Source organism: Dendrobates tinctorius, unplaced genomic scaffold, assembly GCF_039654945.1.
Source record: "Dendrobates tinctorius isolate UK_male_01 unplaced genomic scaffold, ASM3965494v1 ptg000138l, whole genome shotgun sequence".
Taxonomy (NCBI): Eukaryota; Metazoa; Chordata; class Amphibia; order Anura; family Dendrobatidae; genus Dendrobates; species Dendrobates tinctorius.
Window position 1 is genome coordinate 17,688,142 of NW_027361806.1, and position 26,598 is coordinate 17,714,739.

A 26,598-nucleotide genomic window follows, 5' to 3' on the forward strand; every position below is an offset into this window, starting at 1 on the left:
TTATACAAACATTCATTTATTATATTTCCATGAATATAAAGTTTTTGCACTTTAGATACAAAAAGTATAAAGATTATTTCATTGTGCAGAAAGTGTAATAAGAAATTTGCAGCAAAATGAAAGCAGAAAACACAACACAAATATATACACAAAGGAGGAGTGCAACATGCAGCGAGCCCGGAGAACCCGAGACAAGCAACTAAAGAGGTCGGTTCTGCGAGGAGGCAACGGGCGATTCAGGGGCTTTTTACAAACAGCACAGATCTCCTAAAGATTGCATGGGCGGCCATTGCTTGTTCCTTAAAGGGAAAGACCAGCGTCATGCTCTACAGGAGGATGAGGAATCTGATTGGCTCAAAGACCCCTGTGTACATAAAGTGTTACTGAGCATGTGCAACTACCACTCCTATAGAGTTAATGGAGCAGCGGTCGCACATGCTCACACTGAACCGCCGAGGGTCCCAGTGGTTGGACTCCACAGGGTAGATGAGAGATGTGGACCATGGAACAACACCTTTAACCGTCTGCAAACTGATGGTGTGCGGCCATTTGGACACTACAACTCCCAGCGTTGCAGACGATTGCTTTCTAGATGGATTGTCCTCAATGCTGGATGGCCAGTGCAGGAGACATGTGCCATTTAATGTGCAAATAGGCAATGTTAGAAATGTCAGGGAAAAAAAAACCAAATCTACAAAAAACACACAGATAGGAAACAGGTCCTGATAAGTCAGCGCTGCTGGAGGTGGCCACACGTCATCCCGTAACGATGGGATGGGTGAAGTTTGGCTTCTCCGGCAGGAAATCATCTTTGGTAATGTTTTCAGGAGCACATCATTTCACAGACGTCAGTTCCGGGGTGATAGCAGATATCTTCGCTGTCCGTCACTTTAACCAATGCCAGAGGAAAAATGAGCAGGAGGGTGAGAAGTCTCAGGTAACAGAAGTGAATAGTGGCCATGCCGAACTCCAGAAAAGGGTCATTATGGGCACTAAGGTGATAGATTTGAGTACATATCTGGTACATGTACAAGTGGGAAAAGCTAGAAATGCTTCAACTATATTACATGTTAAATATGGCATTGCTAGTTAAGAAATTCTGTAATACACGGCTTTCACTTGCAGTACCTTTTTACACCACAATCTGTTGCAGTTTTTAACATAGGTGGCAATGCAACAGCGCCACCAATTGTAAAAGTAATATTTAACATGTAAACATGCTGACGCTTTGCGCTGGTAAGCCAGTGTCATTAATGGGTGAAGATTTTAGGCACCATTTATTTTGATCTGTGAACCTCTTAATAGCCACTCCTGCTGTAAACGTGGATTTTGCGTTTTTCTGTAAGTAGCAGTTTCCCTGAAGTTTAGTAAAAAGAATGAAAATAACGTCTCATTCATGGTGGAGGGGGGTGGTAGACACTTCTACAGGGGTGACCGCTCTAGTCAGTATCTTAAGTTGCGAAACTTTGGTCTTTTCAGGACCAGCATCGGCTGCTTGATGGTAGGTTTGTCTCCGAAGAGTCGGGCTTCACTCTCGGTGGTCGGGAAGCGGCTGCGGTAGATGTCAGGATATTCTTTCTGAAACTGAAGAAGGAAGTGAGTCAATTTGCTCTTCTCTAAATGAATCTTTACACAGGACCCTGATCAACAGGCCACAGGACAGAAATGCATCAAACCTCCCCCCCCCCCCGCCGATTAGTAGGACCGATGCAATGTTATGCTGGAATGAGGATGCCACACCAGGTCTACAGATCAGAAGACATAGGAGGAGGCTCTCGGGACCCACATCTGGCGGTCACAGACTATGGACATGGCAGCCACTGGATCCTTCCATTGTGCATACAGCCCACATGCAGAGCCATGTGTCTCAACTAACCTGTTTGAGTTTCTTCTTCTTGTCCTTCATTGATAGATTCTTGTCCTTCACGATGCTCTCCAGAAGCTCCATGATGGCGGCCTGCGAGGTCACTACCTTCTGCTCTTCGAACTCCTGTGCACTGATCTGCTTACAAAAGTAGAAGCCCGGGGCCAGGGAGGACGGGTCCTTCACCTTAAAAAAAAAAAAATGAGACTTTAGTTATTGTTATTCAAAGAGACCATGACATTGAGAGATTAATTCTAACTGGATGAGGATGAGTCCAGCAGGTCCGTAATGGCGCCCAATCTGACCGGGGTTGGGTGAGGGGGGACGATGGACAAATCTACACAAAGCTCATTTATATGGAAACCTCAGTATAAAACCTTCACTAAATGAGGCTCGGAGAAGGCGACAGGTGCCGGCAGAGCAACGACTGCTGGTGGTCTTCTGCTCTGACTGATGGTGGGTCTTCCAAGATATACATGTGTCTCTAAAGGGCAGTGGAGGTCTTCCCTAGCGGTACAATCCCTTTAAATCTCTGCAGTACATGCATTTTTTATGTTCTGGTACACAAGTCCAACACAATAACACACATTGTACATTTGGGTCAGCATTTTCCTATATACTTGTGTTTTTGCAAGACGAGTTGTTTTTTGTGTTTGTAACATTTTGGAGTACACAAAATATTTTGCTGACTCTTTATTCTATTTTTCTTGGATTGCGGGGGATGCGAGAGGATCTAAAACCCCAACTCAGGCATTTAACTCTTTTTCCTCCTGTACCGTACAGATTAGTGTTATATTGTCAGATGTGATCCTGCTCTTGTTTCATCTACAATATCGCATTATTTAGCCCAAATGTGGATGAGGGTGAAGGGAGAATGAAGATGGCAGTGACAGGAGCCGACACTAGGTTCCTGGTTTTACCAGGATAATCCATCGGCACCTGGCGATCTCATTGACTCTCAGCCAATTGGTCGCTGCCGTTATAGGCCGGTGGGTGCAGTCTGTACGGTGCAGCCGATACCCGCCATGTATTACGCGGACTCAGTGCCGATTATTAGACGCACTGGTCGTGTTCTTCGTCAGGATGGGTCTACATAAGCGGTAATGGACTAGATACCTGGGCTCTCTGCAGATACTGGACGTGATCCTGGACCGCCGTCTGCAGGTAGCAGGGCACTTGGAGGATCTCCTGGTGATGGTCCATGAGGAAAGACACCAATCTCGTCGCCAACAACTCGTCCAGATCCACTTCTTCAGCGCAGCACAAGACGCAGCGGGAGAAAGTCTGGATCATCTGATAGGAAGAATATAAGAAGGAAAAACATGTCCGCAGGGCGCTGCCGCCAGTTCACACACACCAACTTCTTACCAGAGATCTGGTACCCATGGCGTCGTGCAGGTGCGGCATATCCACGTTCTGGCTCATGCGCGAGATCATCCTCATCAGCAGCTGCAGCTTCCGGCGGTTCGGGGGTGGGAGAAGCAGACAGCAGATCTGGAGGGCGTCTATGGCCACCCGCTCCAGATGAGGCTGCAGCAGACCTGAGGGCGGAAGTGAGGAGCGCCGACAGAGGGAGAAGAAAAGCTCCATGAGCTCTAATCATTACACAAAATAACTAAATGGTAAAATTTTACTGATCAAAAGCAAATGATCTACTCTAGTCCCATCCAAAGCTGCATTCAAATTCCCGTTGGCTCCATCCCACTGAGAGATCACAGGGGCAGCCGAGCCCCACTGACTTGTAATGGAGCCGCGTTGTGATACCAGGCACGACCTATTGATTGACTGCCAGGTTTTTTTCTAATCTCTGGCAGCCCCTCTCATCTCCCAGGGGTCCCATAATGCCCCCTGAACTGTCAGTGCAGCTTTGGGTGTGAGTAGAGAACCACAAAACAGTAAAAACTCAAAATAAAGCCTATATAAGGAAAAAAAAAAAAGTCAGATAATCAAGAAGTTGAAAATCTGCAGAATAATTGTTTCCATTTTGCACACAAGAATGAGCCATAGGATTACACAAGGATGGACAGGAGGTGCGAGACCCGTGCAGCCACCACAGGGGGGTCCGATAAAGCAAAGCATAGGAGCATCTTCATGCAGGAGTAGCAGCTTGGTGCCGTTCACACCCTACAGTTATATTCCAGCGCTGATTAACCCCTTACAGGTGCACCAGCCGTCTGCCTGCCACTATGCACCGCTGGCTAGGAAAAAACTAAGGAAACCAGCAGCAGAAGAGACAATTATGTGCAAAGTCACTTTTATATTGTATACGAGCTGCTGCGACGGCCGGACCTGACTTTAGTCACCTTGGAGGAATGCGAGGAGATTGTATTGGAGGACTAGAAAAAAGGAGCGGTCTTCCGACTATGGTGCCGAACAAAGAAGGTAGAGGGAGTTGAGTAACCAGCAATTTCAGGATCAGACTTCAGGGTTTATTTGTAGCCTGTAACCATGAAGACACATAGGTCTGCATAGGAGCTGTATACACAAAACGGCAGGATTTATTTATTTTTAAGGCTTTCCAGAGCAAAGAGGTTGTTCAAGAAATACCGTATTTTTCGCTTTGTAAGACACACTTTTTTTCCCAAAAATTTGGGGGGAAAATAGGGGTGCGTCTTACAATGTGGATATATCTTATCTGTGCTGCCGCTGCGGGTGTCCAGTGCTTGCTGCTGCCGCGCTCTGTCCACCGGGTGCTGCCGCCTCAGCGCTCTGTGCCCCGGTGCTTGCCACCGCCACCGCGCTCTGTCCCATGCTGTGTGGGGGGGGCTCTGCCGTTCCATCCATGCTTTGTCGCCTGTGCAGTGGATTGCTTCCTGGAAAAAGGCCGCCGCGCAAGCGCAGATGGAGATCTCGGCACTGAAATCTTGGGAGATGAGCCCCTCTATGCACCACGGGACAGAGCGTAGCGGCGGCAGCTGCACCGGACGACACAGCGGGTGGCAGCACCAGGGGACAGAGCGGGCGGCAGCACCCGGCAGCATTGGGGGATAGAGAGCGGCAGGCAGCATCAGGTACAAAACGCGGGGACATAGCACAGCGGCTGCATCGGACACCCCCTCATCCTAGCAGCAACGTTCCACTCCTGCCTCTTTCAGCAGCAACCCTGGGACCCCGCTTCCCATCACCCCCGGTAAGCAATAAGACGCCTGGATTATATGAAGCACCACCATTTTATTAAAAAAAAAGTTTTTTCCTATTTTTATCCTCAAAATTTGGGGTGCGTCTTATAATCCGGAGCGTCTTATAAAGTGAAAAATACGGTAAGCCTAATTTACCACTAAAAACTGCCGGTGTCCGATCTATTCAGTTACCCGACCACTGAAGGACGCAATCATTACTGGTGGGATCACATCCCGTTGACAAGTCACCGGACCCCGGAATTAGCCAATCAACCGTCTCAGTGGTCAGATGACTGAAAAGAAAAAGGGTCACAATGGAAGCCATAGGAGCGGCACAGCAGTCTTAGTTCTTGTTGCTCTTCTAGAACAATCACTTCGCTTTGGCAAGTTTTGTAAAGTTTGTGGAAAATCATTTTAATCCGGATGATTCATTACACAGCTTCATTTTTACTCTAGATCCTCTGGAGCAATGTGAAAACTAGAAAACGTACATGGGAGATTAATGGAGGCAAGAAATGCCGGCGCAGGAGGCAGCGTGAAAGAAAGACATCGGATTATAGGAATGGGGTATATAGGGGTAGTTTACGGAGGGCAGGCAGCATTAGGACCACGTGCAGGATTACCAGGACACACAGGCAGCATTAGGACCACATGCAGGATTACTAGGACACACAGACATGCAGAAAACATGCAGTAAATAGCATTAACCTTACTTTGGGTGCCAGTGCAGGGCTGTGCAGCGTGCAGTGCAGGAGAGATTGTGAGGACAGGACTGGAGAGCTCCATATTGCTCTGGCACAAACGTTTGGTGACGGCGATACCCGGCTCGGTCACGTCACTTCCTTCGATAGAGCTCAGGCGTTTCTGCAGTCTACCCTGACCTGTCTGCCCGGGCTTCATGGTAATCTCGGCCACTGGAGTGTTTATACTAGAGCACGACCCGAGACAGTCGCCCATGCTGTGTGATCTGGACAGCGTCCTGCAGTCGGGTCTGTGAGCGCCCCCTGCCGCAGGGTTGTGCCGGAGCAGTGTTCGGGTGCTGCCTACCGCAGCGGGCACAGACGCACAGCTCCCACCATGCTCGACAGATGGAGGTAGATTTGGGGACTGGGTTAGAGAAACCTGAGAACAAGGTCCCGGAGAATCACTCTCATGACTCGGTTCAGAATAGGACACATCTGCGATTCCCTCCAGTGAGCAACTGCGCAGCCGGACTTTAAAAGGCGCCGCGGAGTGCGTCCTGCCGGCGGAGAGGTTCTGGCAGCTGCCGCTTACGGTCCGGCTTGGCCGCCTAGCAAGGGAGTTGTAAAGCTTCTCCCTGTTATTGTGCACAACAAAGTCCTTGTGCTCCCGGCCTAGCTCCCCGAAGCTTTGGTCGTCGTCTTCCTCGTCTTCGTTGGGCACCTTCCGCACCAAGCTGAGGAGCAGGCATTCTGTGGACTTAAAGTTTGTGTTGCTCAATTTTGGGTGCTGGGAGGAGCGTGAAGCAGCCGCATCCTTCTTCGCTTTGTGCTTCCGGTTGCGCTTGTGAGTTACCGTAATGTAGCCACATACAACTAACCGGGAATGAAATAGAAGTTAGAATGTGCAGCGAGCGGGAGAGAAACGTGCACAACGTTAGTCAGCATGTTAGTGCATGATGGAGGCTGAGCACGGGGACATACAAAGGCAGCAAAACGCGTCATGCCAGGCGGCTGCAACAATCACTAAAGAAAGGATCGGACAGAAAAAAATCCTGTCCGCACATCATTACAGACATCTGTCAGGTAACACTGTGCTGCTGAGGACCACCCTGCTTCTCTCCGCTCTGCCCCCATGACATACAGCCCCTTCTGAAATACTCTGTGCCCCATTGCGTGACTTGTCCTACGCAGTCTGCATTCTGCTCCCTATTGTGACACCATCTGACCGCATCTAGGTCTCGTCCCCAGACGATCAGCATTGTCCTGGCCTCACTATGTGGTGCACCACCCTTATCCCACCTTTGGAGGGTAGGAGTGCAAAAATAAAAAGTAAAAGCAATATCTTATGACTGCCTAAGAATGGATTAGGATCAATATCACACTGGGAGACAACACAAAGATCAGCCATAAAAGGTGACCATATCCGAAGCAAAACACTACTGCCCAATGTTTCCCGTCTCACGTGCTACTGTAACTCTAGCAGCCATAAGTCAGCAGAGCATGTATTCTTAACCCCTTCGCGCCGCAGCCCATTTTCGCTTTTGCATTTATTTTTCTCTCCCCTTCTTCCCAGAGCCATAATTTTTTTATTTTTCCGTCAATATGGCCACGTGAGGGCTTGTTTTTTTGCGGGACAAGTTGTACTATTGAACGACTCCATTGGTTTTACCATATCATGTACTCAAAAAAGGGAAAAAAATTCCAAGTGCGGTGAAATTGCAATTCCACAACATTTTTTAGATGTTTTTTTTTTTTTTTTTTTTTTTTTACCATGTTCACCAAGTGCTAGAATTGTCCTGCGGGTATGATTCTCCAAAAAATCCAAATTTTGTTTATATAAAAAAAAAAAAAAAAAAAAAAAGGAATTGCGCCATTTTTCGAGACCCGTAGCATCTCCATTTTTCATGATCTCGGGTTGGGTCAGGGTTCATTTTTTGCGCGCCAAGCTGACGTTTTTATTGATACCACTTATGTGCATATATGATCTTTTGATCACCCGTTATTGCATTTTATTGAAATGTTGCGGTGACCCCAAAAAAATGTAATTCTGGCGTTTTGACTTATTTTCTTGCTACGCCGTTTAGCAATCAGGTTAATCTTTGTTATTGATAGATCGGGCGATTCTGACGCGGCGATACCAAATATGTGTGTTTGATTTCCCCCCCCAATGGGGCGAAAGGGGGGGGGGGGGTGATTTGAACTTTAAAAATATTTAAAAAAAAATTAGAGACTTATTTTTTTTTACTTTTGGCATGTTCCATAGGAGACTAGAAGCTGGCACAACTCGATCGGCTCTGATACATACAGGTGATGATTAGTTTGCCTGTATGTATCCACTGGGCAGGGCTCATAGCAATCTGGCACTGACAACCAGACGTCTCCAGGAGACCTCTGGTTGTCAAACCAACCCATCGGTGACCTGCAATCACGTGACGGGGGTCACCGATGGGCAGATTTCCGGCCCGATGACTGGAAGTGCGCGTTAAATGCCGCTGTCAGAGTTTCACAGCAGCATTTAACGGGTTAATATCGGCGGGTGGATCCCGATTCCACCCGCGGCTATTCCAGGCACATGTCAGCTGTTCAAAACAGCCGATCTGTGCCGTGAAAGATGTGGGCTCACCGCCAGAGCCCACATGAAAGGGGTAGAAGCGAGATGCGCAGTACTAGTACCACTCATGTCGCAAAGGGGCTAAAGGCAAACTGTCAGGCAATTCATGCTGCGCAAACTGTGAGCAGCAGGATGAATCGCAGCCTGGCTGTACAACGCATTTCAGAGAGAATATACTTTAAAGACTGGACCATAGCAGGAGACCAAGCTAGTCCTCTGCCGCCCCTTGCCGGCTCTTCCCAGCGCCGCTGCAGGTGATTGACAGAGAAACCCTCCGGCCAACTGCAAGATACCGGGGGATATCCTTTTTCACTATAGTAATGGGGTCTCCTCACTATTAGGGTGTACTTGGCCCTCAATTTCAAGGGGAGCAATGAAACTTAGTGGCCACTTTCCTTTGCAAGAGCAGTTGATCACCAGGGATCCTACGTGTCACTACAATGCCCCTTCATTGTGCCTAAACTATCACGACTATATCGCAAAGAGCCTGAGGTCTGCTTACCAGCAGTACAGCGTCCGCCGCCATGCAAGACACAGGGGAGGACCCCTTACATGCTATAGTTTGCGATGGAAGCACAAGGGGTATCTGGAGAGTAAAAGCTACAGCCATGGGGTCTCAGGCCACCAGACAGCGAGTGCCGGGGACGTGAGGGGTTACTGGCCAAGACTTACCCAAGATATTCACAAAAAGCTCATAATACTCGTATGTGAGCAGAGGCTCTGGGAGATTCAGGAAGTGGTCAGCGACCGTCCTGAAGACGTCGCGCTCAAAGCCGGGATAGCTGGGCTGGCCCATGTCGTTATTTCTCGGCCCTGTACAAGAACGACATCAGGGTTAGTGGTGACTACAGGCAATGATTGCAATAAATAAGATGTTGCTTAAAGCAGATTAGAACGAAAAATGACCATCGGTGTAGGGTCGGACGAGCGCGCGTCGTCATCAGGGGAAGGGATCGCAAGCGACTGCACCGTGGACCAACCAGCACCGCTCTCCCATACTCACAGTTTGCGAGGCATTTCATGGCAGACAGGACCCAGTGAGGAAGATCGTCTAGAAGAACAGAAGACACGTCAGCAAGACCTAGAAAGCCAGACGGGTCATCCGCATCAGCCCCAAGTGGCCCCACCTGTCTTGTCTTGCAGGAAGACCACGCCGTGTTTGCTGGTGTGCGTCATGTTGTACATGATATGTCCGGGGTTCATCTGCGCAGGATTCAGCACTTCGTCCAAGGACGGCAAAGCGAGGATTTTCTGAAGACTGAAAGACACAAGAGCAAATGAGAAAAGCAGATCTGCAGCTACAACTCCTGGCGGTCCGAACATGCTGGGCCGTGTAGTGAGAAAGAATGAAGGGGCTGCAGAGCCACATCGTGTTCAGTTTGTGGACATCCAGCGCTGCAAAAGAAGCAGCCGAGTCCATTCACTTGTAAGGAGCCAGGCTGCAAGTGGCAACCAGTGGTCAGGATCAATGGGGGTCTGCAAAGATCGACCCCCTACCAGTAATCACAGCTGTAAGATGACGGCTGAATCACACAGATACTGCTGGCAAAGAAGAGCGCGAAGACAGGGAGCCGACATCGGACGGCCAACGTCATAAGGGGTGAAGACCATCGTCCCCACAGTGTAGGGGAGGTCTTCATGTGCAGAAAATCTGCTGCATTTAAAGATTCAGCAAAGTGGATGCGATTTCCAGAAACCTCTGCCCCCGGTGCGTAAGGAGGTTTTTTTTTTTTATTAAACATTTTCCAAATGTAAGAAGATGACAATCCCGAGTCAATACAATCCAACAGGAAATAAAGAGCAGACGTATACGAACACGTATGGCAGCAAGCGGCCGTATACTTACTGGATCAGGGCGATGTTTCCCCAGACTTCTTCTAGATCCTTTTTTGTGATCTCCTTTACACCAGGGTTACCACACTCCATATCCACTTCCATTGGTTCAGCCGCATCATTTTCTTGTTCCCCCTACACAGAATAATAAGAGGTAACACATGCAGCGCTGCAGCCACCCGACAGGCAGAGAAACGCCGGAGCGCTGCAGCCACCCGACAGGCAGAGAAACGCCGGAGCGATGCAGCCACCCGACAGGCAGAGAAACGCCGGAGCGATGCAGCCACCCGGCAGGCAGAGAAACGCCGGAGCGATGCAGCCACCCGACAGGCAGAGAAACGACGCGGCGCTGCAGCCACCCGACAGACAGAGAAACGCCGGAGCGATGCAGCCACCCAACAGGCAGAGAAACGACGCGGAGCTGCAGCCACCCGACAGGCAGAGAAACGACGCGGCGCTACAGCCACCCGACAGGCAGAGAAACGCCGGAGCGATGCAGCCACCCGACAGGCAGAGAAACGCCGGAGCGATGCAGCCACCCGACAGGCAGAGAAACGCCGGAGCGATGCAGCCACCCGACAGGCAGAGAAACGCCGGAGCGATGCAGCCACCCGGCAGGCAGAGAAACGCCGGAGCGATGCAGCCACCCGGCAGGCAGAGAAACGCCGGAGCGATGCAGCCACCCGGCAGGCAGAGAAACGACGCGGCGCTGCAGCCACCCGACAGACAGAGAAACGCCGGAGCGCTGCAGCCACCCAACAGGCAGAGAAACGACGCGGAGCTGCAGCCACCCGACAGGCAGAGAAACGACGCGGCGCTACAGCCACCCGACAGGCAGAGAAACGCCGGAGCGATGCAGCCACCCAACAGGCAGAGAAACGACGCGGAGCTGCAGCCACCCGACAGGCAGAGAAACGACGCGGCGCTACAGCCACCCGACAGGCAGAGAAACGCCGGAGCGATGCAGCCACCCGACAGGCAGAGAAACGCCGGAGAGATGCAGCCCCCCGACAGGCAGAGAAACGCCGGAGCGCTGCAGCCACCCGGCAGGCAGAGAAACGCCGGAGCGCTGCAGCCACCCGGCAGGCAGAGAAACACCAGAGCAATGCAGCCACCCGGCAGGCAGAGAAACGACGTGGAGCTGCAGCCACCCGACAGGCAGAGAAACGACGCGGCACTACAGCCACCAGACAGGCAGAGAAACGCCGGAGCGATGCAGCCACCCGACAGGCAGAGAAACGCCGGAGAGATGCAGCCACCCGGCAGGCAGAGAAACGCCGGAGCGCTGCAGCCACCCGGCAGGCAGAGAAACGCAAGAGCGATGCAGCCACCCGACAGAGAAACGCAAGAGCGATGCAGCCACCCGACAGAGAAACGCAAGAGCGATGCAGCCACCCGACAGGCAGAGAAACGCAAGAGCGATGCAGCCACCCGACAGGCAGAGAAACGCAAGAGCGATGCAGCCACCCGACAGGCAGAGAAACGCAAGAGCGATGCAGCCACCCGACAGGCAGAGAAACGCAAGAGCGATGCAGCCACCCGACAGGCAGAGAAACGCAAGAGCGATGCAGCCACCCGACAGGCAGAGAAACGCAAGAGCGATGCAGCCACCCGACAGGCAGAGAAACGCCGCAGCGATGCATCCACCCGACAGGCAGAAATGATGCGGCGCTGCAACCACACCCAAAAATTACCCCATCAACTCCTAAACATCTGCACACATAAAATATGTCCTTAAAGGGATTGTCTTAGAAAGAGGGATGGCAGATGATGAAGCTATATATTAAGATGAGGAAATGGTTGCACTCAATTGCATTAAGGCCTATCAACGTGAAATACAAGAAGCGTGAATAGCGTAATGGCTTTTGAAATTTAGGAAAAACACGAGAGATGCTTAGCACAAAATTTGGCCAAAAGATGTGAGCCCATTCACCAACATCAAGGTAATCTCATTGAATGAGTCCCTGACCTGACTGCCTAATGTGAACACTTACCTCTGGCTAATAACTTGGTAAAGCCTGTATTTATAGGAAGGTCGGAACCAAATGTGGTTGGATGGAATTAAAATCACAGCCTGATGAAGGGCAGAGTGCCCAGTCAGAAAGCTAGCATACAAATAACAGAAAACTGACGGCACATCTAGAACTAGTCTGAACAGGTGCATACCAAAAAACAGCTTACATATCAAAATGAGGAAATGGTTGCACTCAATTGCATTAAGGCATATCAATATGAGATACAAGAAGAGTGAAAAGCCTGAACATCTGCACACATAAAATATGTCCTTAGAGCAGGGGTCCCCAACCGCCGGTCCGCGGCCCAGCACCGGGCCGCTGCAGTGCCCTTGCCGGTCCGCGGACACAAGGGGAGCCAGGGGCGGTCAGTGGCGTAGCGGGGGCTGGGGCGGCGTGTGTAGCGGCGGCAGGGAGCGATCCAAGCAGCTCCGCTGCCTGCAAGAGGGAATAGCAGGAGCGGAGCTGCAAGGACCCGTCCACTGCGTCCAGCTTCCTGCCCGCCGCCCGCGCTTCCTGTCTCTGACTGACACAGAGAGGAGAGCGCGGCCGCTGCTGTGTCAGAGCAAGGAAGCGCGGGCGGCGGGCAGGTGAGAGGTGGTGTCTGTGTACGTATAATATGTATGTGTGTGTTGGTCTGTGTTTGTGTAGCCTGGCCCTGGAGGAGATGGGGACATGAGGAGAAGGCCATGAGGGGAGTGATGGAGAGACAGCAGTGATGGGGTGAAGGCAATGATGGGGAGAGGGGAGTGATGGGGAGAGGGGAGTGATGGGGTGAAGACAATGATGGGGAGAGGGGAGTGATGGGGTGAAGGGGGTGATGGGGAGAAGGGGGTGATGGAGCACTCATTCAAAACCTATGGTGAGTTGAGTCACATTATAAATGTTATTTAATTATAAGTATGCACTGCTACACTACAACCGTGTCCATAGCCACGCCCCCTTATGGCCAAAGCCCCGCCCCTGCCACACCTCCATCCCCGCCCTGCCAGGCCATGGAAGAATGGTCTTGCTTGAAACCGGTCCCTGGTGCAAAAAAGGTTGGGGACCACTGCCTTAGAGGGCTTGTCTTAGAAAGAGGGATGGCAGATGAGGAGGCTATGTCATTACATCATGATCAGCGGGTCTGACCTCCCGGACTCCCATTGATCCTTGTAGTAAAGGATGCTTGTAGCTGGGGTAGAACAGCAGCCCCTTACAGTTATAGAGGCCCTACACAACCGGTGATCAGGAGATGACAACAGGACAGCACTGCACTCCCTTTATTCTGGGTCACTGGGGGCATAAAGGGATGGCACACACTGGTAACAGGTCATCACTGCATAAAGTGGAAAACCCCTTTAAATCACAACATCCAGTGTCATCACCCAACATGCTGTGTATGGGGTCCAAATGCATGGACGCTACCATTAAGCAATGAGCCTGGCTGATCTGCTCCTTAATACAGCAACTAATCTGAGCAAGTGAAGCTGCAGTGTAAAGCTTAGGGGATGAGTAAAGCAGCAGTTTAAGCCAAAGACGTACAGAGCCGAGCAGATTTGCTACCTTGCCATCCAGAGATCTGTGTCTCCTTGGGGTCCTCTTGGAGAATTGCGGCATTTTGAAGGGATTCTCCTTCTCCTTGAAGACGTTCTCCAAGCTGCTTCTCTTCCACAGAGGCGGACGGCCGGGAAGGGTCTTTATTGGGGACGTGGAGGGAAACCTGTTCCAAAGAAGTTATTAATTATAATGTAGAGCTACGAAGCCCCCCCAATCCTCACCAACACCATGGAAGACAGTGAACGTTAAGCGGTGGTCCTCCTGCAGCTGTAAAACTACAACTCCCAGCATGCCCTGACCACCGCAGGCTGGGAGCCGTATATGTACACTCGCAGGTAGGAGGTCACAGCTGGATGGGGGAACAATACCGGAATAGCTGGTGGGTGTCCTCCAGGTCCTCGCTGCCCCATCTCCCCTTCAGGTCCTCGATGACGTGATTCTTCAGGAACTTCCTGAGGAGTTGGATCGTCTGCTGCCGCGTCACGTCGCTCCCGAAGTTGCTGTTATTTCTCAGGTGGTGATGCAGCCAGTCTATGGCCTCTGAGGCCGTGAAGCAATTTCCATACGTCTTAAAGTTCTGCCGATGTTTCTTCAGGGGCATCCCAGCGCGGAAATACTTGGTGACTTCATTCCACTGGGGGGGGAGGAAGAGAAAAAAAAAAGTTAACGCACATTCTATATATTCTCTTTGTTGCACAAATTGCACCATTCCACTTCTTCTCTGCACATTCACGCCGCTGCAGAATTAGCTCCACCCTGATGTCAGTCGTGGCCGAACTCCTAAACTAAAAATTTCTGCAGCAAAGGCCTCCGCAAGTCTGGAAGATTGTGGTGGGGAGTTTCTACTGCAGATTCCAAAAGGAAAAAATAAGTATTGTTCTATTCCCCGTACTGATCCTCTGCCTTTCCAATGCTTCCCCGGCCTCCAGCAATGACACCGACTGCAGAGATCAGGAGTCAATCACGGGCCGCGGACCAGAGGAAACGCGCGCAGGCCGGACCAGAGGAAACAACCAGACAGGAGACTGGACCAGAGGAAACGCACGGGCCGCGGACAAGAGGAAACAACCAGACCGGAGACTGGACCAGAGGAAACGCACGGGCCGCGGACCAGAGGAAACAACCAGACAGGAGACTGGACCAGAGGAAACGCACGGGCCGCGGACAAGAGGAAACAACCAGACCGGAGACTGGACCAGAGGAAACGCACGGGCCGCGGACAAGAGGAAACAACCAGACAGGAGACTGGACCAGAGGAAACGCACGGGCCGCGGACCAGAGGAAACAACCAGACAGGAGACTGGACCAGAGGAAACGCACGGGCCGCGGACAAGAGGAAACAACCAGACCGGAGACTGGACCAGAGGAAACACACGGGCCGCGGACCAGAGGAAACGCACGGGCCGCGGACCAGAGGAAACGACCAGACCGGAGACTGGACCAGAGGAAACGCACGGGCCGCGGACCAGAGGAAACGCACGAGCCGCGGACCAGAGGAAACAACCAGACCGGAGACTGGACCAGAGGAAACGCACGGGCCGCGGACCAGAAGAAACGCACGGGCCGCGGACCAGAGGAAACACACGGGCTGCGGACACCACGGTTTTTTTGAGTATGAAAAAGCCATAATATATTAACAAGACTTTGATTTTTTTTAAGAGTTTTTGCTCCAAAATCTGCGAATATAACATTTAGTAGAGTTTATTTTTTTTTGTTTAATATGATTATCTGCAGATTTTAACAAATATGTGATAGAAATGGACAAGGCAGCTGTAGGAAGTGACAGCACAGGTCAATAATATTATTAAGGGTCTTCAGCTCCATCTCGAGCACGGTGGCTCAACATCTGCAAGGAGTTTGTATGTTCCCCCCGTGTTTGCGTGGGTTTCCTCCGGGTTCTCCAGTTTCCTCCCACATTCTAAAGACATACTGATAGGGAATGTAGATTGTGAGCCCCATCGGGGACAGTGATGATAATGTGTGCAAACTGTAAAGCGCTGCGGAATATGTTAGCGCTATATAAAAATAAAGATTATTATTATTATTTGTAAGATCTATAGAGACGGCTACTCTTAGTTTGCACCTGTTCACACCAGTTTTCTGTTTGGAAGTGAGAGTCAGTCTTTTGTTATTTATATGATATTTGTCTACTTTGGACACATCATAGGAAGAGCTCAATCATACAAGTCAATATCCTAAGAAAGTCCTGCAGCGCATGGATGAAATCCATCTTGCACTCATTGTTCTATAATCTGCAGCTTTTCCGTCCCGTGTGAAGTTTCCCTCATATTTGGGAGCACTCTGTCGCCTGCAGAGCGGAGCTTTGTTATTCCTATCGGATCCGTACTTGCTGTGTGCGCTCAGACAGGAGCTGGGCAGTGTTCAGTGTGGGGGTCTCAGGACCTGGACCCTCAGCAATCTGCAAGAAATGGCAGCGCCTCACAAGGATGAAAAAAAAAAAAAACAAAAACAAAAAACAGTTTCTGAAGATTAGTTACTAATCGACCTCGACTTGTACAGAGTTCTGTGTGCAGGAAAACGCGTCCGGTCAGGGTCTCAGTAACGGAATGATCCGGACAGACGCATCATATGGAATATAACCTGCGTGTTGTAGAGCGCAAGCGCCATCAGTCCGGGGGGGAAACCACACACCAGAAGGAGATGGAGGGGACAACAGCAACGATGGCGGGAAACTGGGGGTCAGCCTGGAGCAGCACGACCCCAAGAAACCCTGCGCTCACACCAGATCATCACTCCCATCAATATCTGCAGCCGGATGCTGGAAGTATTGGGAGGACGACACAGGAGAAAAGAGAAGAGATGGCCAGAGGGGAGGCGAAACGCAGAAGAGAAGGCCAGAGGGGAGGCGAAACGCAGAAGAGAAGAGATGGCCAGAGGGGGGGGGGAAACGCAGAAGAGATGGCCAGAGGGGGGGGGGGGGGGCGAAACGCAGAAGAGAAGAAGAGATGGCCAGGGGGGGAGGGCGAAACGCAGAAGAGAAGAAGAGATGGCCGGGGGGGGGGGGCGAAACGCAGAAGAGATGGCCAGAGGGGAGGCGAAACGCAGAAGAGTAGAGATGGCCAGAGGGGAGGCGAAACGCAGAAGAGTAGAGATGGCCAGAGGGGAGGCGAAACGCAGAAGAGTAGAGATGGCCAGAGGGGAGGCGAAACGCAGAAGAGTAGAGATGGCCAGAGGGGAGGCGAAACGCAGAAGAGAAGAGATCGCCAGGGGGGGGGCGAAACGCAGAAGAGATGGCCAGAGGGGAGGCGAAACGCAGAAGAGATGGCCAGAGGGGAGGCGAAACGCAGAAGAGAAGAAGAGATGGCCAGAGGGGAGGCGAAACGCAGAAGAGAAGAAGAGATGGCCAGAGGGGAGGCGAAACGCAGAAGAGAAGAAGAGATGGCCAGAGGGGAGGCGAAACGCAGAAGAGAAGAACAAAAAACTAGAGGAAATATAACTGGAGAGGTGACTGCAACACGATCTAATGTACACAGCACATTATATATATACACACACACACACAGTACTATATACATACATGACATTACACACAGTGTCCACACCACCCGTGTCACGCACATGTATACAATATGCAGCCATCACACCGGTCACATGTGCTGTGTATTTATGGTGTGACACACACTGTGTATATATATATATATATAGATGTCGCACACACAGCGTAGACTATGCCACACATCCCGTATATATCAGTCATCCCGGGTGACACCGGGCTCAGCAGACGTCGTTACCAGTTTGGTGGCCCGGTACGGCCCCGGGGTGATGATGCGACTCTCCATTGCCCGGTTCAGGTCACCGGAGCCGCCCGCGGCCCTTTAATCCGCCCGAGACACGTGACCTCCGGACCCGCAACTGTCCAGCACGGAGGTTTGAAAAACGAGCACAAAGCAAATCGAGCTGTGATTGGCTCAACGGTAACGACACGTGATACACTCTCAACCAATCAGCGTTTAGGACGCGATCTAGACGCGGCGCTTGTCACACTGCTCACAGAGCGCCGGCAGAGGGCGCTGTGCTTATGTGCCGAAGAACGGGAGGCGGCGCGGCATATATATATATACCCGGGGACTACAGCTCCCAGCGTGTCCTGGTGGGCACTTCACGTGCGGACCGTTAAACTGCTGTTCCTAGAATGTTTTGATAATCTGTGGCTGTCTCGGTTTGCTGGGAGTTGTGCTTCCACACATGGGGCCGGACGTTGCAGAACATTTAGGCTGAGTTCACACGTGGCGTTTTTTTCGCGTTTCCGCGGCGGTTTTAACCGCGCGATTTTGCCGCGAAAAATAAGCATCCCATGCATTCCTATGGGATTCCGCAATGCTGTGCTAATGCTGCGGTTTTTACCGCGGCGGAATCGCTTCGCGGTAAAAACCGCAGCATGCTCATTAATTTGCGGAATCGCGGCGATCCCGCACCCATAGGAATGCATTGTTCCGCTTATTTCCCGCATGTGGCTGTGCACACCATGCGGAAAGTAAGCAGAACATTTGCGGATGGTACCCACAGTCCGGAGGAGAGGAGACTGTCCTCCGGGCTTTGGGTACCATATCCCTGTAAAAAATAGAATTTAAAATAAAAAATATTGTTATTCTCACCCTCCGACGTCCCGCGCAGTCTTCCCGCCTCTCTCCACGCTCTCGTTCCCAGTAATCCTTTGGGAAAATGCCCGCGATGGCGTCCGTTCTCGCGGGATCGCGAATTACCGCGATACATCGTGATCCCGCGAGAACTGACGTCATCGCGGGCATTTTCCCAAAGGATTACTGGGAACGGCTGCGCGGGACGTCGGAAGGTGAGAATAACACCATTTTTTTTTTTTTTTTTTTACATTCTATCTTTTACTACTGATGCTGCATAGGCGGCCTCAGTAGTAAAAAGTTGGTCACACTCGTCAAACACTATGTTTGATGAGTGTGACCAACCTGTCAATCAGTTCTCCAAGCGATGCTACAGATCGCTTGGAAAACGCTAGCATTCTGCAAGCTAATTACGCTTGCAAAATGCTAGTTTTTCCGCGGGAAAATCGCGGGAATTTAAAATGCGATTTTCCCGCGGACTGGAATTCCGGAATTCTCACGGTAATTTCCGCGAGAGTTCCGGTACGTGTGCACTTAGCCTAAGGCTGTGTGCACACGGTGCGGTTTCTGCTGCGTTTCCGCAGTGGTTTTGGCCCTGCGGAAACGCAGCAGTTCCGCTGACCAAGTACAGTACAATGAAACCCTATGGGGTTTCAAAAACACTGTGCTGACGGTGCGGTTTTTTCCGCGCGGTTTTGCTGCGGATTACAAACCGCAGCATGTCAATTGTTTGTGCGGTTTCCGCAGCGGTTTCATACCTCTACCATAGTAGAGGTGTGAAACCACAGGGCAAAACCGCAGACCAAAACGCAGGAAAACCGCAGGTCACTTTACCTGCGGTTTTACCTGCGTTTCCGCGCGGAAAAAAACGCAGCGGAATCCGCAACGTGTGAACATAGCCTAACTCTTCCTGTACATAGATTCACACAACCAGGGGCTACATAGACATTATGGGGCCCAATAGCAGAAGTGCTGATAGCCCCCTCTCCCTTCACACAAAAATATTCATTGCTGTCACAGAAGAACATGTCTCACAACGTGCAGCCTCTTTACAAAGTAATTTTCCTCTTACTGAGGCTCTAGATTCCCCTTTCATTGCACAAATAAAGTATGATGCCAACAAAAATGCTCCCAAATCCTGCATGATACCCCCACAGTGCCCCCAAACCCTGCATAATACCCCCACAGTGCCCCCAAACCCTGCATGATACCCCCACAGTGCCCCCAAAACCTTGCATGATACCCCCACAGTGCCCCCAAAACCCTGCATGATACCCCCACAGTGCCCCCAAACTCTGCATGATACCCCTACAGTGCCCCCAAACCCTGCATGATACCCCCACAGTGCCCCCAAACCCTGCATGATACCCCCACAGTGCTCCCAAACGCTGCATGATACCCCCACAGTGCCCCCAAACCCTGCATGATACCCCCACAGTGCCCCCAAACCCTGCATGATACCCCCACAGTGCCCCCAAACCCTGCATGATACCCCCACAGTGCCCCAAACCCTGCATGATACCCTCACAATGCCCCCAAACCCTGCATGATACCCCACAGTGCTCCCAAACGCTGCATGATACCCTCACAGTGCCCCCATACGCTGCATGATACCCCCACAGTGCCCCCAAACCCTGCATGATACCCCCACAGTGCTCCCAAATGCTGCATGATACCCCCACAGTGCCCCCAAACCCTGCATGATACCCCCACAGTGCCCCCAAACCCTGCATGATACCCCACAGTGATCCCAAACCCTGCATGATTGCATGATACCCCCACAGTGCCCCCAAACCCTGCATGATACCCCCACAGTGCTCCCAAACGCTGCATGATACCCCCACAGTGCCCCCAAACCCTGCATGATACCCCCACAGTGCCCCCAAACCCTGCATGATACCCCCACAGTGCCCCCAAACCCTGCATGATACTCTCACAGTGCCCCCAAACCCTGCATGATACCCCCACAGTGCCCCCAAACCCTGCATGATACCCCCACAGTGCCCCCAAACCCTGCATGATACCCCCACAGTGCCCCCAAACCCTGCATGATACCCCACAGTGCCCCCAAACCCTGCATGATACCCCCACAGTGCCCCCAAACCCTGCATGATACCCCCACAGTGCCCCCAAACCCTGCATGATACCCCCACAGTGCCCCCAAACCCTGCATGATACCCCACAGTGCTCCCAAACGCTGCATGATACCCCCACAGTGCCCCCAAACCCTGTATGATACCCCACACTGCCCCCAAACGCTGCATGATACCCCCACAGTGCCCCCAAACCCTGCATGATACCCCACAGTGCCCCCAAACCCTGCATGATACCCCACAGTGCTCCCAAACACTGCATGATACCCCCACAGTGCCCCCAAACCCTGTATGATACCCCACAGTGCCCCCAAACGCTGCATGATACCCCCACAGTGCCCCCAAACCCTGCATGATACCCCACAGTGCCCCCAAACCCTGCATGATACCCCACAGTGCCCCCAAATCCTGCATGATACCCCACAGTGCCCCCAAACCCTGCATGATACCCCCACAGTGCCCCCAAACCCTGTATGATACCCCACAGTGCCCCCAAACCCTGTATGATACCCCACAGTGCCCCCAAACCCTGTATGATAAACCCACAGTGAATTCCTGCACAGTGCCCCCCAGACTCAGTATGATGACCCTACTGTACCCCTCTGCTTCTCTGGAAAAGTATATTGACCCCAACACAGTATCATGGTGTGGTGCCCCCTGGAATATGGTCGCCACAGTGGCATTACCTTCCTCCTATTGAGTGTGATGCAGGGGCGTATCTGGGGGGGGGGCAGCCGGGGCAGTTGCCCCGGGCGCAGCCGCAAGGAGGCGTAGTCCGGGTCGCTTAATGCAGCGGTCCACAGTGTCCTCCCTGGCGGCTGCGTTCCGCCGCCCCCCTGGCCTGAGAGTCGGCGGTTCTCTGTGTCAGCTGCGCAGAGAAGATGCGCGTGCCAGCTCCCAGGGAACAATTGTACTGGCGTCTGTATAGACGCCAGTACAATTGCAGCTCTGACCGCCGGGCCAGAGCGACGTCAGCAGCGTGACATGTCATGTGATCACGCTGCTGACGTCACTCCCCAGCGCCCAGAGCGAACGCTCAGCGCTGGACCGCTGGTGGTAAGTGTGCTCCAATGTGGAGCTGAAGAAACCACCGAAGATGGGAGATGGGGTGGTGTTAATGTGTGGCAATGGGGGTTAATGAGTGGGGGGGTTAATGAGTGGGGATGGGGTTAATGTGTAGTGGGGTTAATGAGTGGGGATGGGGTTAATGTGTGGGGGATTTGGAGTGGGGGGTACATAATGTGTGGGGGGGATTTGGGAGTGGGGATGGGGGGTTATTTAATGTGTGTGGGGATTTGGAGTGGGAATGGGAGGATGTAATGTGTGTGGGGAGATTTGAGGACACAGAGTATGTATGAGGAAACAGTATGGGGGTTGGGTGCAGACAGTATGGGGAGCGAACGGGTTAATGTATGTGGACACAGTATGGGGAGTCAGGGTGATGGGATGTGTGCAGATACAGTTTGGGGAGTCAGGGGATATGTGTGAGCGGACAGTATAGAGAGTGAGGGGGTAAAGATATGAGGAGACAGTATGGTGAACAGGTGGGATGTTAGAGGAGGGAGGGGAATAGTGTGAGGAGACAGTATATTGCAGATATTTGTATTTAGGGGCATTATAATGACACTTCTATCTTTAAGGGGATCGGGTGGAGATTTGCTGCAGAAGACCGGAGAAGATGGAAGTCTGCAGAGACGAGATGTGGATGAGAAAACTCATCATGGGGTTTGGACAAGAAGAAGAAAAGGAGAACGACTCCAGAGACGACGTCATCTATAAGGTACCTGGATGTAAATGTTATTTGTGCTACTGACTTATTCTCATGTTTTTATTTGTTAGGAACATTAAAGGGGTTGTCCAGGTTTGTACGGAGTCTGCAGACATTCTATGTGACTGCAGACTCCGTACAAACCTGGACAATCCCTTTAATGTTCCTAACAAATAAAAACATGAGAATAAGTCAGTAGCACAAATAACATTTACATCCCCACTCTTAACCCCCCCACAGATTAACCCCATCCCCACTCATTAACCCCCCCACTCATTAACCCCCATCGCCACACATTAACACCACCCCATCTCCCATCTTCGGTGGTTTCTTCAGCTCCACATTGGAGCACACTTACCACCAGCTCACTGAACGCTGTCAGGATTCTCTCGTGCCGGTAATTTACATACATGCGGTCACATGCTGACTAGACATGTGTGGTCTCACTCAATGAAAGTGAACGGAGCGAGGCCGGGCACGTCTAGTTGGAATGTGGCCAGAAGTATATAAACCACATACTTGTGCTGACATGACTGTACATCGGCAAGGGAGAATCCTAAATGTGTGCAGTGCATTAGTTGTGAGAATTCAGAAGCTGCAATGTCAGGATTCAGCTCTGCAGGTTCCAGTAGTCATCACATGGACACTTCACTCATATGCGATTTTCATACTTGACAACGAGCTTCTCATCCTGCTTTCAGTTTTTTACTGAATATTGAGAGCATTAGGCCTGTTTCACACTTCTGTTTTTGACCATCAGTCAAAATCCGCCGTTCTTGCAAAATAACGGATCCGCCATTTTTTTTTGGCGGATCCTTTTTTCCCCCATTGATTTGCATTACCGGCGGATCTTGACGGATGGCCATCCGTTGGATCAGTTTTTTTGCGGATTCGTCAATTTTTTTGCGTCCGCCGAGATGCCTGGACGGACCATGCAACGTTTTTTGTGCTGCAGGATCCGCATTTTTATAGTGCGCATGCCCGGAGGAATGAAGTCAGCCGGAAATTTAACCCTGAAATCATTTGTGGCGGACAGAAAAAATTCTCTCTCTCTCACAGCACAGTTCCCACTCCAGGCCAGCAGAGGGAGCTCTGAAACAAAACTGGGGGAAGAGCTGCTCTCTGGGGGCCAGGAAGAGGAAGATTAGTTAGTTTGTGTGAGGAGAGAAACGTGTGTGGATGTGAGGAGAAGAGCTGGAGGATTGAGCAGAGTTCAGGCTCACTTCTAGCTGTAGCGCATGATCTGGAGCCCGGTCTCCAAGGTTGTACTGATACTGATGTTCCTGCAGCAGAAACCGCAGGAATAGGAAGCTGTAAATGCTCTGTTCCCACATAAGACTCGGAGGCACAACAGCAACGTGTGAGCCAGAAGAAGAAGGCTACAGCTGTCTGCCATACGAGGGAGTTCTAAAAGAGAGCAAGCAAGTGTAACTTCAGTGTAACACAGTACTGCAAGTACCTCAGAAAGCGCTAAAAAGGAGACTACACAACCCATCTGCATAGAGAGATTCCTAAGTTGCTTCCAAGCTTGGCAGCCTATGTTCAATCTGTAATCTGGACCCTGGACTGCACTTAAAAAGCACAATAAAGGTAAAGAAAACTGCACCATGTTGTGTCATTGCCTTCTTCCTGCAAACCCTCCAGCACTGCTACATCTCTGTGCCAGACACTACACCCTCTTCCTCAACACCTATTACCACTGCCCTGGGACCACATCTCCACCTGTGGGGAGCTATTACATCTTGCTGCCTTATACCATCTGTCCCAGAGGATCTGCTTGCAGCGTCGGCTTAACCCCTTCATTGCTGAGCACAGGTGGCATCACGTATCATCCACTTACAAACGTTAATCAGCCATGCTCAACCCCTTTAACATGGACGCCCAGGACCACGGACCGGGTCACCGCTACTGTGACACTTCCCTCTGAGATACCGGCCCGGTACCGAGTACCCCACTGCCCTGGCGGGCGATCCATTTTGGCGTCACAAACAGGATGACGAAGCCCGGTACCACCGGGTCCTGTGTGCTGAAGATTTATTGGACTTAAGATTGCTGAAAATGTGCAAAAGAACCAAAATAATAGACTGTAAAATGGACTCTCAAAATGGCCGCAGGCGCGGTGAAGAAGGGCGTGACAACATGGGTGGCCCTAAGAAAAGAGCGCGAACTGTCCTGGGCTCCCCCTGCCTGAACTTCTATGCAACAGCAACATGGCCCACCATGGAGGCAGAGGAAGAAGGCACCACCCCAGGAAGGAGGAGCGACGCCATGTGGCGGGAAAGGAGCCCAGGAAGGGGAGAGAACACCAGAACGCCATGTTGGAAGAAGCACAGAGGCCTGAAGAGCGCGAGGAGGCTGAGCTTGTCTTCCCCGGCGCACCAGCCGAAGGCTCCGATCCTGCTTCCATGATGGACCGCCAGCAACTGAAGGAAGAAATTGCCCAGCTGACCCACCGTCTGCAGCTGAAACAGGAGGCTCTGTGGACCATGAATCTGCAGTGCGCCCAGGAGAGGCCTGCACCAACGGTACCTCCACCACCGGTACCCGTCACTGCTGCACCAGCCTCACCGCCGGCAGCATCTGCTACTGTGGCGCCCCTGAGGCTCAGTCGCCACAGAGGTACTGCACCTTCTCCTAAGCTGTAGTGCCTCACCGCCTAGGTAAGTTGGGAACTCCTTTCCACACTCCAACATCTGCATCCCACACACAGGATAGTTCAGTAGGTCCCAGATGTGCTGGGAGGTGGGTGGAGTTAGTATAAAAGAGAGGGAAAGTTTTAGGATTGTAGGTCAGTCTGGGGTGAGTCCCAGAGAAAGAGGAGTTCAGCTCTGAAGTTAGTTTTGAGTTCAGTTTGAGTTCAGTTTAGAAAGAGTGCTGCAGCTGCCTCAGTGATCTGAGCCAGCTGGCACGGGAAAGAGAAGAGAAGGAGAAAGACGTAGACCTGCAACCTAAGCTTCCATAAGAGAGAGAAGGAACAGCGCGGAACAAAGGAGAAGGAGAACAGAGAGGAGTTGTGGGTTGGAAGAGGAACCCTGCCTATAGGTTCTCAGCGCAAGGCCGGGGCCCGGTCCCCGAGGTTGTATGGACACTTATGGTTCTGCAGCAGACACACCGGTGGAGTAGTTTGTTGTAACTGCACTACTCCAATCAAAGACTTGGGACACAACAGCAACTGGATAGAGAGCCAGGACTTCTGAGAAGGGAGTCCCCGATAGAGGCTACAGCTGTCTGTCATACAAGTAGAGTTGTTAGGAACATCTAACCGGAGGAACATCAGAGTACCACGGTACTGGAGCTCTTCACACTAAAGGCGCAATAGAGGAGTCGTTCAAGAAAGGTACATGTTGGCGGAGTGTTGGAGAGGAGAACCCTGACTTGCCCGGGAGGTTGATTGAGTCTCTACCCCGGAGGACACGGCACGGAGGCAGGCACCAGTGGGTACCACGAACTGTGAGTAAAGCTTTGAAACTGCAAGCCCTGGTGTCCTCCATTCATTCGCCGCTAACACCTTCAGCACCGCTACATCTGGGTACCAGCATCTATACCATTCTGCGCCTCTCCTCATCCATTGCACCCACACTGCCCTGGGACTACAGCTCCACCTGTGGGGAGCTACACCATCTTTGCTGCACCACACCATCAGTCCCAGTGGATCTGCATGCAGCGTTGGCTCAACATCTTACTTGCCAAACACCACGGGTGGCGTCACGAACTATCTAAATAAACTATTACACTATTAACATCACCGCCATTGATATAGGGTGCCCAGGGCCATGGACCGAGTCACTGCTGCTGTGACACATTCCCCCCTGACACCGGCTCGGTACCGGGTACCCCACTGCCCTGGGTGTGAGGGCGACCCACTACCTCAGCGGCATCCGTAACATCGCTGCCAGCGTTTGCTGCCGCCTCCACCCTGGCACCATAGCCGGACGTCGCTGCCTGCCAGGATGAGTTACCCGAGTGCCTGGGAGCTGAAGAGGAGATGGCGACAGCGCTCCTGCCTGGACCTAGCGCGGCCGCGCAGGTCCCACCCGAGGCCCCTGCAGACCCGGAGTCAGCATCCAGCTCCAACAACCACCGCTGCCACCCGCCGCCGTCCAGTGCCTGTACCGGAGACGGAACACCGCCCGGAGGTGCCAGGTATGACCACGCCCCTGCAACTGGGGAGACGTCTGGGTGCCCGTATGCTTCAACGTCCGGGTAGGTCGTGCTGGACCTAGTTTGGGACCGGGATACTAGTCCCTGGGGGGGAACACCTGAACCCCTAGCAGTGGGGCCCCTGTCCACGGTGGGTAGAGGCTGGCTCCAAGAGGTGGAGGAGGAAGAGCCTTAATGCCAGCAGACTCTCCGCAAGCTGGCAGCCGAGCAGAGGGAGCGGGAGCAGCGGAGACTGGCAGTGCTGGGCCCTGACATGGACCAGAAAGAAAAGGCCCGCGCCGGGCACTACGGTCCCCGGGACTCGGCCGGCTGGGGTC

The 26,598-nt window shown here is 52.0% G+C and overlaps 1 protein-coding gene across 1 annotated transcript; it reads right to left on the reverse strand.

Moving 5' to 3' along the window:
* Positions 1 to 17,576, reverse strand: DEPDC1 (DEP domain containing 1). The gene is made up of 12 exons (XM_073544764.1): positions 17,414 to 17,576; positions 14,030 to 14,295; positions 13,668 to 13,824; positions 10,124 to 10,245; positions 9,405 to 9,535; positions 9,281 to 9,328; positions 8,950 to 9,090; positions 5,697 to 6,539; positions 3,233 to 3,405; positions 2,981 to 3,157; positions 1,877 to 2,050; positions 1 to 1,584 (listed from the first exon to the last, which is right to left on the reverse strand). The coding sequence occupies exons 1-12, from the start codon at positions 17,459 to 17,461 to the stop codon at positions 1,444 to 1,446; spliced, it is 2,421 nt and encodes an 806-aa protein (XP_073400865.1). The 5' UTR covers positions 17,462 to 17,576; the 3' UTR covers positions 1 to 1,443.
* Positions 17,577 to 26,598: the final 9,022 nt, after the last annotated feature.

What these genes read in the sequence shown, in the direction of transcription:
- DEPDC1 (XM_073544764.1), bottom strand. Translation starts at nt 17,461, where the DNA reads ATGGAGAGTCGCATCATCACCCCGGGGCCGTACCGGGCCACCAAACTG. An exon ending in ACAGATCTCTGGATGGCAAG is followed by an intron (nt 10,246 to 13,667) that starts GTAGCAAATCTG and finishes TATTCTGTGTAG; the next exon opens with GGGGAACAAGAAAATGATGC. An exon ending in CCATGGGTACCAGATCTCTG is followed by an intron (nt 3,158 to 3,232) that starts GTAAGAAGTTGG and finishes TCTTCCTATCAG; the next exon opens with ATGATCCAGACTTTCTCCCG.